Source organism: Lolium perenne, chromosome 7 (assembly GCF_019359855.2).
Source record: "Lolium perenne isolate Kyuss_39 chromosome 7, Kyuss_2.0, whole genome shotgun sequence".
NCBI lineage: Eukaryota > Viridiplantae > Streptophyta > Magnoliopsida > Poales > Poaceae > Lolium > Lolium perenne.
The window spans coordinates 215,906,239-215,924,075 of record NC_067250.2 but is presented as its reverse complement, the minus strand read 5'-3'; the positions used below and the strand labels follow the sequence as shown (position 1 = coordinate 215,924,075).

The 17,837-nt window shown below is 45.0% G+C and overlaps 2 protein-coding genes across 3 annotated transcripts; one reads left to right on the top strand and one right to left on the bottom strand.

The window, feature by feature from the left end:
- Positions 1–6,140: 6,140 nt before the first annotated feature.
- LOC127314207 (TOM1-like protein 5) lies at positions 6,141–11,156 on the top strand. 2 transcript variants are annotated; one of them, XM_051344664.2, is made up of 10 exons: positions 6,141–6,296; positions 6,528–6,694; positions 7,007–7,085; positions 7,491–7,589; positions 7,674–7,787; positions 8,122–8,279; positions 9,895–9,970; positions 10,061–10,146; positions 10,273–10,437; positions 10,511–11,156. In XM_051344664.2, exons 2-10 carry the CDS (start codon positions 6,594–6,596, stop codon positions 10,854–10,856), a joined length of 1,224 nt encoding a protein of 407 aa, XP_051200624.1. In that variant the 5' UTR covers positions 6,141–6,296; positions 6,528–6,593; the 3' UTR covers positions 10,857–11,156. The 2 variants fall into 2 exon arrangements, with proteins under 2 accessions (XP_051200624.1, XP_051200623.1); XM_051344663.2 differs by having other exon boundaries at positions 7,662–7,787.
- Positions 11,157–12,003: 847 nt separating this feature from the next.
- Positions 12,004–17,025, bottom strand: LOC127314206 (uncharacterized). Its single transcript, XM_051344662.2, has 4 exons — positions 16,710–17,025; positions 16,191–16,510; positions 13,841–14,076; positions 12,004–12,892 (listed from the first exon to the last, which is right to left on the bottom strand). The coding sequence occupies exons 1-4, from the start codon at positions 16,847–16,849 to the stop codon at positions 12,326–12,328; spliced, it is 1,263 nt and encodes a 420-aa protein (XP_051200622.1). The 5' UTR covers positions 16,850–17,025; the 3' UTR covers positions 12,004–12,325.
- Between the last annotated feature and the right edge of the window lie 812 nt (positions 17,026–17,837).

The window sequence follows — 17,837 nt, the reverse complement described above, 5'->3', positions numbered from 1 at the left end:
TTGTCAAGTTCAAACACGCGTGAGTGAGCGCGCGCGCCCGTCCTTATTTAGTTATTTGGATGGTTTCCCTTTGAACGAAGGCGAAACCCCGGTCCATAAGTCTCCCCTACGAAGTTCCCTCTGCCTCCCGGGTCGCTCGCGCGGGCGACTCCGGAGGCGACCACCCCAAACCCTAAAACCAAACCGAGCTCCCCTGCTCCCTGGCCGCCGCCGCCGCCAAAGGCGGGGGGCTGTGTGCGTGGCGCACCCTGATGGAGCTCCTTTGCGCGGAGGGGCGACGTCGCGTGGGTCGCGCGGGCTGCGAGGCGGCGTGGTGTAGGGGCGGGGAACGAAGGCGGCGCATGGCGGCGCGGCGCTGTGTAGGCTGCGCGGCGCGGAACGCCCGGTGGCGGTGGCGGCGCGCTGCAGCGGCGGCGCTCGGGCCCGATCCGGGCTCGACCCGGGCCGTGCGGGCCGCAGCCCGTGGCGCTCCGCGACGACGCTAGGCTGCGGGCTGGCTTCCCCTTCTTCGATCCCCCTCCTCCCACCCTCCTCCCGGCCGTCGCCGGTGGAGGACGTCGGACGTGCGGGCATGCGAGCAACGGCCCTTTGGGCGATGGTTGCTCTGCTCTGCCCCGACGGATCCCGGCGGCGGCTGCGGGCCGGCGCGGCGGCGCCTGCGCTGGCCGGTGCCCCTCCTCCTGCGATGTTTCTAGGCTTCCTCCGAGTGTCGGTCTACTCCAGCAACCTTCATCATCACCTCCGGTCTGCCCCTGCACCATTGAAGGTCCTGTTCGTGGGTCGGGGCGAAATCCCCGCGCGGCAACAGCCTGCGCTGTCAACGGCGACGCCCGAGGGTGCCGTTACCTTCTTGGAGGCGTTGGCATGACCCCCACCAGACTTCCTCCTCAAGCATCGGGGGAAACCCTAGGTCTAGCCTCGGACCGGGCAAGGGACGCGGCGTCTCGGCGGCTTTGTTCCCCTCTTGAGGGCGCTGCTTTGGCTGCAAGTGGAGTATTGGTTGCTGCAGCTGGATGTTGGTGATGCGTCGCTACGGCGTAGACTGCTTCACAAGGCATGGAAATCCAGGGCGCTGCGTATGCCAAAGCCGACGCCTCCCGATGATTGCTACAATAGTTCCAGCTAGACCCTGCCTCCCACTTGCCGACTCTCTTGGCACATGATGGGTGTGAGGTACGTTGGCCTGGGCAGTCTTGGAGTTGCAATCGTCCTTGGAAGAGTCTGGCAACGGCGGTGTCGCTCCCTGTTGTCCCAAGTCTGAATGCCTCACCATTCTTGGTTGGAGGCAAGGCTAGGCGAGGCCTAATGTTGTTGCGGTCTGTAGTCGAGGGCACCTCCTTACCAAGTTGTAGTCGCTTGGTGAGGACGGTCGTGTGTGTGTTGTGTGTGTGTGTCCCTCCTTCTGGAGGTTGTACTCCCGTTGTCTTCTTCCTGTTCAATGAAATGAAACGCAACATCTCTTACGTTTTCTCGAAAAAAAAAAGAAACCCCAAACGAAAGGAGAAAAAGTATACACACGCAACGCAAGCTGAGAAAACTTCAACGGCGCCGGCCGTGTAGTTAATTTCGGGAGAGGAACTGCATCTGCTAATTGCTAGTACTTCGTTCGCCACACACTGAGTGCATCCATCCGTTATTGCAGAAACAGCTGGTGCCATTACTGCCGAAGTTGACCTAACATGATGCTGCTATACTAATTAATGAATCGAATGGATCGACTGCTAACCATCACCAGCAGGCAGCAGATCTATCATCGAACCAAACAAAGTTTAACAAGACTTTTTCTTAATCAATCAGATTCCTCGCAGTCAGATTAAGAATTATTGCTAGTAGGAGTACACTTGACTAGGGCGCTAGACTAGATTCTCAGTACTGCATTCAGACAAGTTCTTGCTGCTCTCCGCTTCATATTAGATTAGCCACTACTCTATGTTACTATCTTCATAACAACATATGTGTATGGTGTTATGCAAAGTCATACTACTTTAGTCTAGTTATAGGGAAAGTAACATGTTTATGTTACTCATCTATGTTATTATCTTCATAGTGGGGAGTAATATATATGTGATATCATGTAAACCCATATTTATTGCATTGTAGGCGCATCTTGTTTTGGAAATTTTGATGTTATGGTAACATAGCTAGTTATAACTCACTCTTTTGCTTCATTTATTTTCATGTCATGACACCAAAATGTATTGAGGTGTGTGATGTTACTACATATGTTACTTCCACTATGAGTAATCTTATTATGTTGTAGACTCATCTTGTCTTGAAATGTGTGATGTGATGGTACAATAGCTAGTTACCGTCTCACACTTTTACTTCATTTATTATCATGCCATGTCACCAAAACTTTTTAAAATGTGCTAGTTACCGCCTCACTCTATGTTACTTCCCATTGACTAGTCTTAGAGCAAGTGAATAAGTGAAGAAGAGAGACATGAGAAAGTGAGGGGAATGAGCTCTCATACAAGAGCTAGCGATAGCCTGGTTAAGAATGTCCATAAAAGGATGTTGAAAGTTTATCTAAACTAGAGACTATTTAGTGTATAAATACATTTTGGATAAATTTTCGACATAAACCTTTTATGGATGGAGGGAGTACACTTTATAGCTAACCATTTTATATATTGGCTATAAATTGGCTACAAGTGATATGGTAATATTTTTTGGCCAAATATTAGCTCTACTATTAAACTTACTCTTGGGGGGTCAACATCTAATTAACCATGGGTGCTTGGTGGCACAGAAGAGGAGGCCCATGATAGATTATCCACAATGGGTAGGGATCGGGGGTTATACGATGTTTCTATAAACGAGGTAGGCTTGTGATTGTCCGCATCCATCACTCAATCATGCAATTCAAAGAAATGGTTTACTTATCTTCTTCTAAAGGATGGAATTGCTAGATTTTCAGTAATCTCAATTGAGGAGGAAGCTAGTCCCACTTAAATTCGAAAAGAAGACCTCTATTGTGACAGAAGATTCCTCGACCTAGACTTTCGAACTCGACCTCAATAATCTAGATTGTATGGGCGGGAGAGCTAGCCAAAACCAAACCATCACTACTTCCTATTTCTGAATTCTTTTCTGCATGGAGAAACTGATTTAGCTTCTGTGCTGAAGATAACTTCGTTTACGTCGAATACTAGTCACGCAATTCTTTAGGAGGATGCTGCGACCGGCTTCACTCCACTCTGCATTTTACATAGGCGGATGGCATCCCATAGGTCTTAACAATATCATCTACCAAGGATCTGCCACATATCGTGACCCCCGAGTAGTACCTGCCAATGACAGTTAACATCCACGGCCCACCGCACGATAGGCCATTCTCTCGATCGCAACTATTGTTTTTTTTTCAATTTAAGCTACACGGAAATTACGCGTGAAATACTCGTGGTTTTTGAATTGACTTTGGAATGCAGGTCAGAATGTCAAAAAAATATTCAAAAGGAAAAGAAAAATCAGTGAAATTGTAGTTTGGAGACGGCCGGAGCGAAATTCATTCCAAAGCAAGTTATGGAGGGAGAGAGCTTCAGTTCCGTGGCGCAGGCGCAGCCAGAACGCTCACCGTAATACGATGACGCAGACGCAGCGCGACACCCCTCGTCTCCCCGTTGTGTTATCCTGCATCTGCTGTTGGTGTCTGTCACTCTGTGTCTCTGTCCCTGTTTCGTTTCTTGTGGGTTTAGTGTCTGGGCTGTCGTTGCGTGACACGAAACCACTATAGTCCGCATCAGCAGCCCTATCCTCTAAACAATCCGTGTTAATAGCCTACCCACCCGAGTACCCACTGGCAACCGGACCCACGTGCACTCGGCCCCACGTGTCATTGAGCGCGTAGCATCTCCAATTCGGTGCGGCTCCCCAGAAAGGCGCCATCCAGGCTAGCTGTACGTAGCAGGCTAGCGCCGCACGCTTCGACGCGGCGCGCGGGCCCACGCAGCATGTGCCAGCCCAGCAAGACCGCGTCTACACGTCTACGAGCGCGCCGGCGGTCGCGGGCGGCCCCACGTGGCGGGCTAGGCGCGTGGACCGCGCGGGCCCCGCAGCACCCCCAACCACGGCGCCGGGCGCACACGCCGTCCAAAGCTCTCGCACGCCTCTTGCCTCCTTTTTCTTTTCGTTTGCTTTTTTTCTTCACTTTTCCTGTTCTTTTTGTGGTCTTGCTCTTTGGCACTTTGGCCCCCGCAGTTTCTACGATCTGCTTGGACAACCCTGGGCGTAAGTAAAACCCTGGTCAGCTCTTCTTCTTCCGTTTTGGACACGGTTGTTTGACCGAGGACGGCGTCGTCTTGGAAGACTTTGTTCTACTCTACGGCAGGGAAAATGTGGCAGGTGCATCTCCACTGCCGACATTTTGAGCGTTATTGCCTCCTTACATTTTCCGTGGCTACCATTAGCAATGGTTGTGACAACTCCTTATGGTAACCACGTCACAAACTCAATCGTGGTGACATGCAGATTTCGCACACCATATATAAGTTTGTATTGCAATTTTTTTTTGAAAAATGTGAGCTTGAAGAAACATGTCGAGCAAGGTACCATTAAATTTCAACCGTTAAACTAGCACAACTGTTATTACCATTGTCTATGTTTTCGTTTTGCCCAAAATACAGAGAAACATAACAGATGTAACGGATAAAGACGACTGACTAGGGAGTAAATTGAAGTGCAGGATAAAATTATTTAGGCACTAGGTAGGTATACATTAGATAGGTTAAAGTGGGAAAACCCGCCCCCTTTGCACACACATATGTGTAAAAAGAGTACTCCCTCCAGCTTCTGTAAACAAGGGGTGCATGTTTTGGCACTACGATGTAAATTCCATCCTACACTATCTCTAGCTACTCCTCGGCTCGTCTCCCACGAGGCCACAACATGTAGCTCCTTCCCCTTGTCCAACGCCTCCTTCTCCCCATGGCTGATTTGCTACTGCACACACGGCCAACCATATGTGTCACCCAATGGCAGGCTCCTCTCCGGGTCCATCAACCGAAGCTTTCTCTCGGGGTTCCCTCTTCCCTACCAAATCGTGTCGGGTCGTCTGGTACTAGGCGGTGGCAATGACTCTGTTGTTGCCATTCACTTGGTCCTTCCACGCGGTGGACGACGTGGCGGCATCGACTCCTATGGCCTGATGTGGGTGTAGTGCATCCCATCGGATGAAAAGGGAACAAGGAGTATGAGCTTCTTTTGGGAAGCTAGTCGTTTGTCTGCACCCTATGACTTACTTTGTGGCGATTTGGCCAAAAACTTTGGTCCTTGTTCATTGAAAGGATGAAGTATGTCATCATTGTTGCTCCACACATGGCTAACCAGATGTGTCACCCGATGGCAGGTTCCTATCTGGATTCATCGAGCGGGGCTTTCTCTTAGGGTGCCCTCTTCCCTCACAAATCATGTTTGGCGGGAGTAGGTGCGGCTCTGCTCTTGCCATTCACCTGGTCCTCTCGCACGGCAGACAACGCGGCGACGATGGCAATGCCATTCACCGGGTCTTCTCACACGGGGACGACGCGGTGGATACAACTCCTATGGCCTGATGTGGGTGCAGTGCATCCCATCGGAGGAAAATGGAACACAGAGTATGAGTTTTTTTTATGGAAGCTAGCGTTTATCTGCACCTCGCGTCTTACTATATGGAGATTTGGCCAAAAATTTAGTCCTTGTTCACCGGAAGGATGGAATATGTCATCAACAAAAAGCTATATAAATATTTGAGCTTATCGCGGAGTTACAATTTCAAGTAGGTATTATTCAGCATTTGTCTAACATGGCACAATAAAAAACAGAAGAACTGATGGCTAGTGGAGGTGTATAGTTAGTCAGTTCCATTGATCGAACTGGTTGACCAAATATGAAATATCACACTAGATCACATTGCCATTTTCAGCAATATAATTTTCATAAACAAAGAGGAAATGATTAGGAAATAGTTCCTATGAAACGAAACGCTATGCAACTGATGTGACTTTGAATATTGGCTTGGATAGTCATCGCAAACATACCCTCAAGTTTGACGACGATGGTGACAACCAAGACAAATACTCCCATACCTAGGAAAGACCAGGGTGCCTCTAGAAAAAACAACAGGGTGCAATCTGCAAAACGAGAAATTGTATTGAAATTTCTAATAACCATACCTTCCATACTCTTCTGTTTCTCTGTCTCTCTCTCTCTCCCCTCGCAGTGGGATCACTGCTGCACGAGCCACCTCTGCCATGGCTCCGCCGCCGCCGGCGACGAGATACTAAGGACGCTTCTCGAGCCAGTCACGGTCGATCCGGGTTCGTGCGTGCTATTTCCTATTTCCATTCTTCTGCTCCCCTCGGAAGTGATCGATCTTGTGGTTCTAGATTAGTATCCCCTATTCCTCTCTTCCCCTTCCCGAAGAATGTTCTTTTCATGGTGCTTGCGGGTCGCGAAGGACGCGATATTAATTAATAGTATAATTTGTGCCGCTGTGTACGAAACGAGGGATTTTCCGCTTATTTTGCTCGTCTATTTCGTGGAATCAGGCTTGGATTTGTCCCGGAGGGAAAGAAAGATCAGAGATTGAACTAATTGAAGAGACGGCGGAGAAGATGGCTTCGGAAATGGTGAAGGCGGCGACCAGCGAGAAGCTCAAGGAGATGGACTGGGCCAAGAACATCGAAATCTGCGAGCTCGTCGCGCAGGATCCAGGGTAATCTTGCCATTCCCTTTGCATACTGCTCCCTTGTTCAGAAAATTTCAGTTAGGCCTGTAGCATTGCGACCTTGCTTGTTCAAGATTTAGCTAATGATTTGCAACCTAGTATATTACTGTACTCTTTATTCGCTGAAAAAATATATTCCGCCCCCTGTTGTGTGAACGGCGAATCGATCTGAAGGAGGGATCGGTTCTTCTTGGCTTATAGATTTTCTTCAGAAATCTGTGGCTCATAGGGTGCCGTTTGGAAAGAAGGCTTTTGTTTCCTCAAATGATCCATTTTTTCTCTCCCTGTTACTGTCACCAGGAAAGCGAAGGATGTGATCAAATCTATAAAGAAGTGTGTAGGAAGCAGGAGCAAGAATGCTCAACTTTATGCTGTCATGGTGAGTTATATGTGCTGAATCAGCTCTCGTTATGGCCAGATTATTTGATCAATTGCGGTGGTTGGGACTCTAGATTAGTAATATGGACCTTTTTGTTGTAGTATATTTATTAATATCTGGACACATAGCTATGCCTCTATGCTATGCAAAACGAACTCAACAGATCCTTTATTTGGTTCGGCAAAAACCAGCCTCCTTGGGAACCCAACCGCTGCTTTGCTTAAAATAGCACATCGAGATACCTAAGATGCTTGTTGTGTGTGGTTAACTGTGTGTAGGTCGGTTGTTGATCTAAATTTCCTTCTACACTATAACTAAATAACCTGTCATATTCTGTGGAGAAATTTATTTGCGTGACAGTAAATCAGTTGTGACAAACATCTATTTGCGTGATATTTCTTCCAGCTATTGGAGATGCTCATGAATAACTGTGGAGAGCCTATCCACAAGCAAGTCATTGACAATGGGCTTCTCCCGATACTTGTCAAAATAGTGAAGAAAAAGGTGACTTCTTTTTCGCTGATTGTTGGAGGACAGTTGTGTGCCTTTACTAGTTGATGTTGACATAACAAATAGTCTTCATTGCAGACAGAATTGCCAGTTCGGGAAAAGGTATTTCTTTTGTTAGATGCGACCCAAACATCCCTTGGTGGAGCTAAAGGAAAGTTCCCCCAGTACTATGGGGCATATTATGAATTAGTGGTAATGTATTTTAATCATACATCTTGATTTCCATGATTTCTTCCATGAAGTTGTGACACAGTGAGGTGGTCTCTGGGTAGTATATAAGAAATTACTTTACTACAATATTTTTCCTGTGCAAGAGCCCAAGAGTAATACATGTGCTTATCTTCTACCAGAGTTTATTTTTGAGAGTAAGTTATAGGTAGTGATATCTATTGGTAGTTCTATGATTTAAGCCTCAATGACCTCTACAATGCCAATATAATGAGTATGCAGTGATTCTTTGAATATTGATAGTTTAGAGTAGAAAATAGGTACTACTTATATCTTATATATATTTTCTTGTTCTTAGTCTGCAGGTGTGACGTTTTCAAATCGTCCAAATGTTATCGTTACAGAAGTAAAACATCCGGTGCCAGAAGCAATAATCGAACCAAATAAGGACGACCTATCTAGCAGATTGAATGACAGACATAATGAAGCTCAAACACCGCCGGTTTCTGACACGAGGTATTTATGGGATTTATAGTAATCATTTAATTCTGTAATTGTAAGCCATCTTCCACTTACCCCAGCATGTTGTCATTCCAGTCTATAGTTATTGAAAATAGTTATTATTGCTAGTATAACGCAATATGCTTCAGCTCCTTGCTAATAAATAGTCATAAGCTCATAATTGCTTTTGACACTTGACTCTCATCACCCCAGTGGCGAAGGACGGAAAAAAATTGAGGTCGGGCAAAATTTTAAACGTAAAAAATGACGCAAAAGAATAAATTGTCTTAACACATTAATAATTTATATGATGGTAAGCATAGTTACTCGGTACTATGGTAATAGCAACATATTCAAATATAAGTATAACCTACAAAAGTACCGATAATGAACCTTTAATGTTGTCTAGAAGTTCCAGGTAATGGTAAAGCTTTACCTTCCTTTTGAAAATATTTTTAATTTCACGAAGATCAAGACTTTTGAATATTCCCTGGTTCGATGTAGCACACTATTAAATCATTAATCCAACTATCAGACATCTTGTTGCGCAACTCTATCTTGATAATGAAACGCATTAGTAGTTTGTTCCTGTTACCGAGCTCACAATTCACAAATTTAAACTTCAGCAAATTGATAAAAAAAAATCTACAATTGTACCTCCCCCTTACGCGCCGTGTGATTTACAAGAGGGGTGCGCGGCTGGGCTGCCTAGCGAGGGGCGGGGGAGTCAGAGGGATCTCGTCGGAGGAAGCAGCCATGGCACGAACAGCCAGCAGCGCAAACGATCAAAGACGAGTCCTGGTCTCCCGGGCGAAAGCCACATCTGGCGTGACTCGCCTCGATGATGAAGTGACGAAACTGACTCATGATCGCTTCTTTTTTTCTTTTTTTGGACCTGGAATCACGATCGAGGTTGGTCCTTATCATGAGCGAACGAATCGCATGACATAGATAGTTCATTTCCATTCACCAACTTATCTTTTTCTTTTGTTTTCCCTTCAAAAACTGTACAAAACTGATAGTATATCCACATATGTATATATATACTTAACTTTTTGCTAAAAATCAAGGTAGGGCAAGTGCCATACCTTGCCCAAAGGGGTGCTCCGCCCCTGCATCACCCTGTGTTATTTTAGCAACAGTTGTAGATCTGCATTGTACATGCCTTGAGCTTATGAGCATTGTGTTGGGTAATATGGTTGTATGCTATGATTTGGAGTAAGGGCAAGCACTCAGATGTCACAGTGCGTGAGAAGGTGTCATGTTTCTAATTCAAGGAATCCATTTCTGTGACTCAGCTAAACCAGTTGGTTGTTCTATCGGATTCTTTGTTTGGTCTGAGCTATCCTTGTTGACGTCGCATGATAGGAACAAGTAGCATGGTGTTCAACTATTCACAGATGTGGGTGAGCCCACATGTAGGAGCAAATAGCAAGGGCCAATACAGCATGTTTCAGCACAATACTATTTCATATTTCGTAACATGAATACTTAGAGAGACAGTACTATCATGTATGCCCTCTATTACTTGTTAAGAAGATTTTTCTTGGTATGACAAACTATTGCATTCCTGTGTTGATCTAAATGCCTTTTGGATATTAAATTGACAGTACACTTTGTGTCTCATCAGTATAATTCAGAAAGCATCTAGTGTCATGGAAGTTTTAAGGGATGTGCTTAATTCCATGGATCCTAGACATCCTGAGGTATATATTAACCATTATTTACATTACTAATTGTCCTTCCCAAATATTAACCTAGTGTGAACTCTTACATCAGAGTTATCCATGTTGTAGGGAGCAACAGATGAGTTTGTGTTAGATCTTGTGGAGCAATGTACATTTCAAAAGCAACGGATAATGCATCTGGTCATGACGTCAAGGTAAGGGTTGGTGTTGCTGGTCTGTTTTTCCTGCTGATTTCCATGATGTTTCCTTTTTTATTTTGCTCCTTCGGTATGCTAATTCTCATAAGGTGTGATGTGTGCTTTGCTATAACCATTTGGTAGGGATGAATTGGTGGTATCACAATGCATAGAGCTGAATGAAGAGTTGCAGAAGGTTCTTGTCCGGCATGATGCATTGCTTTCAGCTCACCCAACTACGGCGACGGTACCATCTAACCTCGAGGAAGAACACGAGGAGGAGGAAGACGCTGAAAGTCTTTATCGGAGGTAGGTTCTATCATTCTCCATCCCTTCATTTGGTTGAAAGCAGCTTCTTACCAAGTTCCCCTCACCAAAACAGATTACGGAAGGGGAAGGCCTTATCTCAAGACTACCTAGATGAGTCCATTCCACCGTTTCGATCCATACCTGAGGAAAAGCTGCGCCGCCCACTCACCATCCAACCAGTACCTCACCCCGGCAAGAAGCCCACCGCGCTGAACATCCGCTCGCCAGACCACCCAGAGACAAGGCCCGACCCTTCTGCTGTCTTGATCCCGCCTCCGCCCGCCAAGCATGCCGAGAGGGAGAGGTTCTTCCGTGAGAAGAGCATGGACGGCCTGCCGGGCCACCTCAGGGCCCCATCGTCGAACAGCAGCAGCACGTGCAGCGGCAGCACGGATTACGGCGACTTAGGGGAGCGGTAGCGGTATGGTATATACAGTTAATTTTTGTTCTTCAGGATGATCTTCTGCTTGCTCGGCGATACATTTATCAGATTGGAGAGGGGGAGGCTGCCTCCGCCTCGCAATCCCTAGTTCCTACTACTGACCACCTCTGTACACAGACTTGTTTGGCTTGATAGTAGTTCTTTTCCAGTTTCTTCAGCTGACTGACATTGTTGTAGACAACTGGTCGGTGCTGTGCTGTCAGTTACTGAGTTATCAGCTTTATAGATAGATAAGATACATGTGTCGTGTGGGTAATGAGATTGTGATCCATCAGCACCTGCTCGCCTTTTGCTTGGTACTTTGTTCTACTTTGTTTTGAGTTTTCTGTGTCACTACTCCTTTGTGTGTCAGAGGCTAGGCGTGCTCTTCACTGCTTAGAGACCTTTTAGCCGGCAGTCAATGCAATGGATCATGGCCAGGTGGAGATTTGTCTTTGAGGCAGGTTAGGCCGGTTGGGCTGAATTTGTAAGAAAAGATCTCCCACCATGATCAAACAAAATTCTCAAAAAATATATATTACTGTACTATTAAAAGCAGTATAGCTTTTCTTCTGACATGGAACATGTTACCTCTGTTCTGAAATGTAGCTTTCTAAAAAGGCTTACATTTTGGAACGGGGTATATATTACAAGTTCTTAGCAACATGCTCTGCTGCACGAGCCAGAGAATGTGCCGCCTTGTTACAAGTTCTACCACGATGAGAGAAACTAATCGAAAGGAACCTTCGTCGCCAAATTCTTGATGTCAAAGACCAGCTTTCCTGTGTGAGAGCTTGAACAAACTTATGGTCTGAAAATGTATTAATGGCCAGCAGCCACATGGCTCGCGGAAGTGTACAAAAAATGACGGAAGGAAGAAGTTGTTATCGTAATAATTCGAATTTTCTTTGTTACAGTATATTTTTCTGTGCTTTCTTCCTTCGTCATGCTAATCAAGAAAAGACACGAATGTACATGAAAAGTTGTGCATGGCGAACATAAGAATACCACCCGCCTCTCAGCTACCGTGGCGTTCGTCCTTTTGATGATGAAACAATGCAATGTACTTTGTGTTCCATACAAGTAAACTGTTGGAAAAACAAAACCGGGCCAACTCGCCCCAGCAGCTTATACAGTACTAGCAATTAAGCCAAATGAGCAACATGATATTTCAGCGGCTTTTAGAGCTGGAGACGCCTGGACTGGGCTGGTGGAGCAAAGATTTTAAGCTGCCTTTGCATTGAAAAGGAGAAATCAGTTGCATTTTAAAAGAGAAATCATGTATGTACAAACCCCCACGCTGACTACTCCTGGGAGACTGGGACACTGTAGATTGACAGAGAAGGAATACTAGCAGTGAACTGCCACTAGTTCACAACTCAAGGCTTTTTGACACAACTTAAATCCTGGGGCACCTCCTCACAGTCACGACTTTTTGATCTAAGGTTGGGATGCACTGGAATGAACCTAGAACCCGTGAATCAAAGTCGACCAAGTCACCTTCACTGAGATCAACCCGAAACCAGTCTTTATGCCTCGAGTAGCATGCCCATGTGTGTCCGCCTTGAAGGAACAACCATGTTCAGCTGAACCAGCAGATGACTCCGCGCCTATCCTGAACTTCAAATCCATAGTGGAACCCTCCACTAGAGCAATGACAGACCTCTTTAAGCCACGCGACTCACCAATGGCACCATCAAAGAGCCGGATTTCTTCATCAAAGCCACCGATGAAACAACGGAGACACAGATCGAAGCTGCTTTGCACTTGTGATATGGTAACTTCTACGGTCGCCTCAACTGCACGACGAACACGTGATGAAGTAAAGTCAATTTCACCATGATCGCCAGCGATGCGTGTCGTGAATGCACAATTCCATAGTCCACCCATGTCCTCTATGACCGATATACCATCGATCAGCTGTAGATCATCATCTTCTTTTTCGCCTGTCTTGATCCTCATGTCATATTCGATTAGAATAATGTTATACATATCTATCCCTCTCTTAGGGCCAGACATCTTGATGAGGGAACCCTACGAAATTTCTAGTATTTAGTAGCTCTTCGTATGATAGTAAAAACAACCGAAGCTAAATACTACTTATGACAATATTTTCTGAAGGAATACTTTGCAATTGATGACCAAAATATTTGTAACCTATCAAACTCAATGGTTGCAGAGTGCAAAATGGTGTTACAGAGGGAAAACTGGCGCCTGATATTTATTTGATTTTGTTAGAATCCCAAATATGTAATTGCATATGACAGTTGAAATGAAAAGAGAAAATAAAGCAACTTCTTTATTGATGTGCTCACTCAAGCTATGAATCTTCATATGCCCACAAACAGAAGATGTGTGGTGTACTATGCAGGACCCAAGAGTCCACAACTATTCTGTTTGATTATATTGGAATAAATGATACTCACTTAGTTTTGTAACTTGCAATTTTTCACAGTAAACCATCATTTCACAATATAAACATGGTAAATTAGTGGCTTATACAATCCAAACTACAATTCTGCTACTTTTGGTTTTGGACAGATTAATCACATGGAAGCATCTTTAATGATGCAAAAGAGATTAAGTGGTTGTTGTATGACATTGACAGTATGTATGATCAATCTCATCTGTTCTATGCATGTGCTAAGTTAAGCCTTGTAATGCCAAATGAATAAAGTAATTTGAAATCAGGAATAAGTCTACTTAACCCCAAGTACCATGGTTCGTCTACTTAGTCCTCTCAAGCATAAAATCAGGTTTGACCCCCAAAGTATCTCATACCATCTAAATCATTCCCTGGGGTGGTATTGCCCACTTGGCAGGGTCCACCTAATATAAGGACTGCCCAGGGGATGACTTTGACCGTATAAAAGCCGAATCATTTGTTTTCCTCTCAAGGGGCTTATGTACACGAACCTCAATACAATGGGTGCTAGGTAGACTTATTCCTTGAAATAATTGCAGATAAGTATGGATGTGCACCTGCTCCACGATGATGGGATCATCCCTGCTTAAATTGACAACATAATTAAGCAATGGATCCAGACCATCCCGCACTGCTATGTATCCATACAACTCCACTGTGCCACTATCCACAAAAAGTTTAGCCAACTTTATTGAAAAACACTGCAACATGTGACGAGGAACATGCTGAGTGCATCTTCCATTACGGATGGTGCAATTTGTGGGATTTGATAACATCATAGGCTCCACCCGAGCTTCATAAAAAAATAAACGTTATATTGTAATTGCAAATTCATACAGGAAAAAGATATTAGCTACGTATATGAGAAGCAAACATGGGGCTTGAGGATTCCATCGCCCTGTTAGAAGTTCTCCTTTTCATCTAAGTGAAAATTAACGGTCTAATAGGAAACTCACTCCCTCAAAAGGTTTTTGCTAAAGGAAAACCCAAAGAAAAAGAGATTAACATTTAATCACTGCAGAAAGGAAAAGCTTCATTGTACTCCAACAAATACTTGATGAAAATCTAATTTTGTTTCTCTTTCTAGACTAGAAATCCTCTTTTAAGTACATTTTTCTGATGGTAGATAACATCATATCCAATATTATAAATTGTTTTTCATAATTTTCCATGACCGTTTCCATAGGTTGGGAGCAACTAAACCTATTGAATACACAGGATACAAAACAACGTGCTAAGAATCATGGAAGTTTATAAACATATTCCGACATGATGCCATCTATCAGAGCAACTCTAGCAGACTCCTTAAGAATCCATTCCTTATAGCGGTTTAAAGGAACATCTTTGTAATTTTTCTCGGTGTATAAGGAAGGCTGCTTTGATAGATTCCTTATAATCTTTTTTTCTCTCTTTGTGAATATAAACTTATTGTGAACCTCCATATAAATTTCTAATAATTCAAAAATTACATGTTGTTACCACATAAAATTTAACAACATTTCAAATTTGAATGAAGTTTGCAAAAAATTGAAAAAAACGGTACATCTCTTTCTTATTCAAAAAGTTCCACTCGCGCATTACCAAATAATAAAACATGTACATAAAATATTCCTCCTCAAGTGAGTTGATCTAGACATTTGATCACACGAGTTGCCATAAAACGACCTTGCACACAATTTGTCAAACACCTTGGTGGGGCGCCGATCGCTGCCGGTCTTTTACTCGACAGGAGGCCAGAGCGTGCTCGCCAGGGGGAGCAGAGAACCGTAGGACCTCCCACTACCCAGCGCTAGTTGACCTGCGGGTCGAGGCAGCCATGCCAGAGCTCTCCACAGCCAGTCTCCGGACGGGCGTAGTGGGCTCTCCTTCGACCACGGGGGGTAGCAGGTCCCGGTGGAGCGTATCAGGAGGTGTGAAGGACCTCCCAGCGGCAGCAAGGGAGGCCGGAGATCGGCAGCAGCGGGGAAGGCAATGTATCAAGGAGGCGACTAGGAGGTGGCCAGAGGGCTCAGACGGATGACTGAGAGGGGGGATGGTGGTGGCATCAGCAAGATGGCGCTAGAAGATCCTTTAAAAAATTAAGGAATGGGGTGTTTTAAGGAATCTGCTTGAGTAGGTTTTTCCTTATATACGGAGTTCGTGAGGAATATAATGATTCTGCTAGAGTTACTCTCACCTCACAAATTTCCAACACAGAAGTGATGAGAAACCAAAAGGATAAGTATCATTATGGAATGTGTTAACAAAGCATCATTATGGAATTTATCGAAACCATTCTAATAAAAAGTGGAAATTGCACAGACCACCAATCTCATCAATCTTTCAGGCAAGTGTTGCAGATGTTGCGCAGAGCTGGTTGGTCTGTGCAAAAAATATCAAAAGTGGTAGTTTTGTGCAACAGGTGCCTCAAAGTTTAGTGGCTTGTGCAATTTCTTCTACTCCCTCCGTCCATATAACAATGCCAGAGATTTGTCTAAATTTCGAGTGTCAGATAAATCGAAATTTAGACAAACTTGCAACATCCTTTTGTGGACAGAGGTAGTAATAAAAAGGAAACTTGCGGAGGGAAGGGGTAAAGGTGAACCAAATTACTGAAGACAGTTATCTGGACAATCAAAAGAAATTAGGGGAGATATGATCTCCCATGAATAACGGCCTAGAGTATGGTCGTTCTTTTTTCCTCTCCTACTTTTGCAAAACCTAACAAATGCAACCCTTGAGTAACATTTGACGAGATTTCTTTTTATCCCTGGCAGTGCATCGGCATTTAAATTGTAAAAGTAAACAAAGGAAACATAAATTGGCCTCAAGATTTCAACAGAGAATATATGAGTTGATCCTATAGCTTGAAAATTGTGCTCATAACAAACAAACAAACAAAAAGGAAAAGAGATATTGAGCACTTACTCTCACTACGGTCCGCAACTTGATAGTTTCTTTTCCATACATGAGTGCTCGTGTTATACAGAGAACCATCACGGTGTGTGCTTTTTGGAAGAATTTCCACAGGGCTGACATCTTCTTCATCATTACTGAGTACCACTGCCCACTTGCGCTCCTTGGTTGCGCTCCTTCTAACCTCCAATGTTGTGCCCCTGGCCTCTACCTTTTTCATGCCTTGGCTGATGGCAGAGTGATTCTTGGTAGAAGAAATAGGCAAACCCCTGTTTGGTTTACCTTTTGCTCCGCGACGGGTGCTGGCAATGTTCCGATATCCACGTGGAAATCTATCGCCAAAGTGCATTAAAAAAAAGGCAACCTCAGCATCTGACACAAATTTTACTCTTTTTCAGTCCTTTTTTGCGTTACTAAATTATCAACACAAAAAAGGTTAAATGAAAACCTAAAGTTTCTCAGAGTCCAGTTCCAAAACTATACCGAGCGATTGTAACTTTATAAGTTTACCATCGGATCAAGAAAACATACCCAGAAACATGACGGACATCCGGAATGTGAGCCACCTTGAGTGGGAGAAGTCGCAGTGCAAGCGCTGCTGGCGACCAGTAAGGCGGAGCAGAGGCCATGAAAGTGAGGAGAGGTCGCGTGGTGGACGAGAGGCGGTGCATTAGGGGCAGGAGTGGTGGCGCCGCCAGGTCATCCGAAGAATCGAGTGGAGGAGTGTGAGATCCGGCCTGATTATTCTCAAAAAATTAGCAACAGGAATTTGGTAGGAAAAGAGAGGAATTTGAGATCGATCTAGGGTTTAATATCGTTCGGAAGAACTCCCTTGATGCGACAGATCAACAGGTTTACCAGTAGCACCTTAAGAGCATCTTACCAGGCCGAAGAAGTCGCCATTTGAGGGCCGAAAAAGACATTCGCAAATCAGATACGGTAAACGAAATACGAGTAACAAATTTTTAAAAAATATGATGTGGGAGACGGAACATGCATTCCATTCGACAGTTGATTGCGCACATACAAAAGCGACTTGAATTTGCATAAAATTTGACCTAAATTCGACGCCCTATGTACCAAAATTCGGCTTCGGGATGTTCATTGGAGCCTTTTGACGTGGAGGGGACACACACGACAATGCGGCAGTGGTCTCACTCGTCGTCGCTGCTCCTTCGCCACTACGCGCCACTCCTCGGCCTTCTCTGCTTCGCGACGGCTCGTCTCTGACACGAGCCCGAGGACAGTGGGGAGGTGATTGTCTTCGATGAAGTCACCGGGCATGAAGCTGGTCGCGTCGTCGTTGAGCATGGGTAGGATCCGCGCGAGCACCGTGTCCTTGACGTTGTCGCCTGGCATGAAGGCGGCCGCGTCGTCGACCTCCATCTTCACCGGCACAGGCTGCGAGGTCCACGACGAGGAGGCAATGTCGCGGAGGGAGAAGCTGGACTCCCACCGGTAGAACGCGAGCGGCGGTGCGAGCCCGTACCTCTTGTACCCATACGAGCTGCAGAGGCGCGCCGCGTCCGACCACTTCTTCGCAGCCTCAAATACACCTATTATTTAAAAAGTGCAATTTATATATATTTCAATACGTCGAAACTTTTTGAAAAAAATCCTGGGTCTACATCCGGATTATGTTTGTAGACAAAGTTTTGT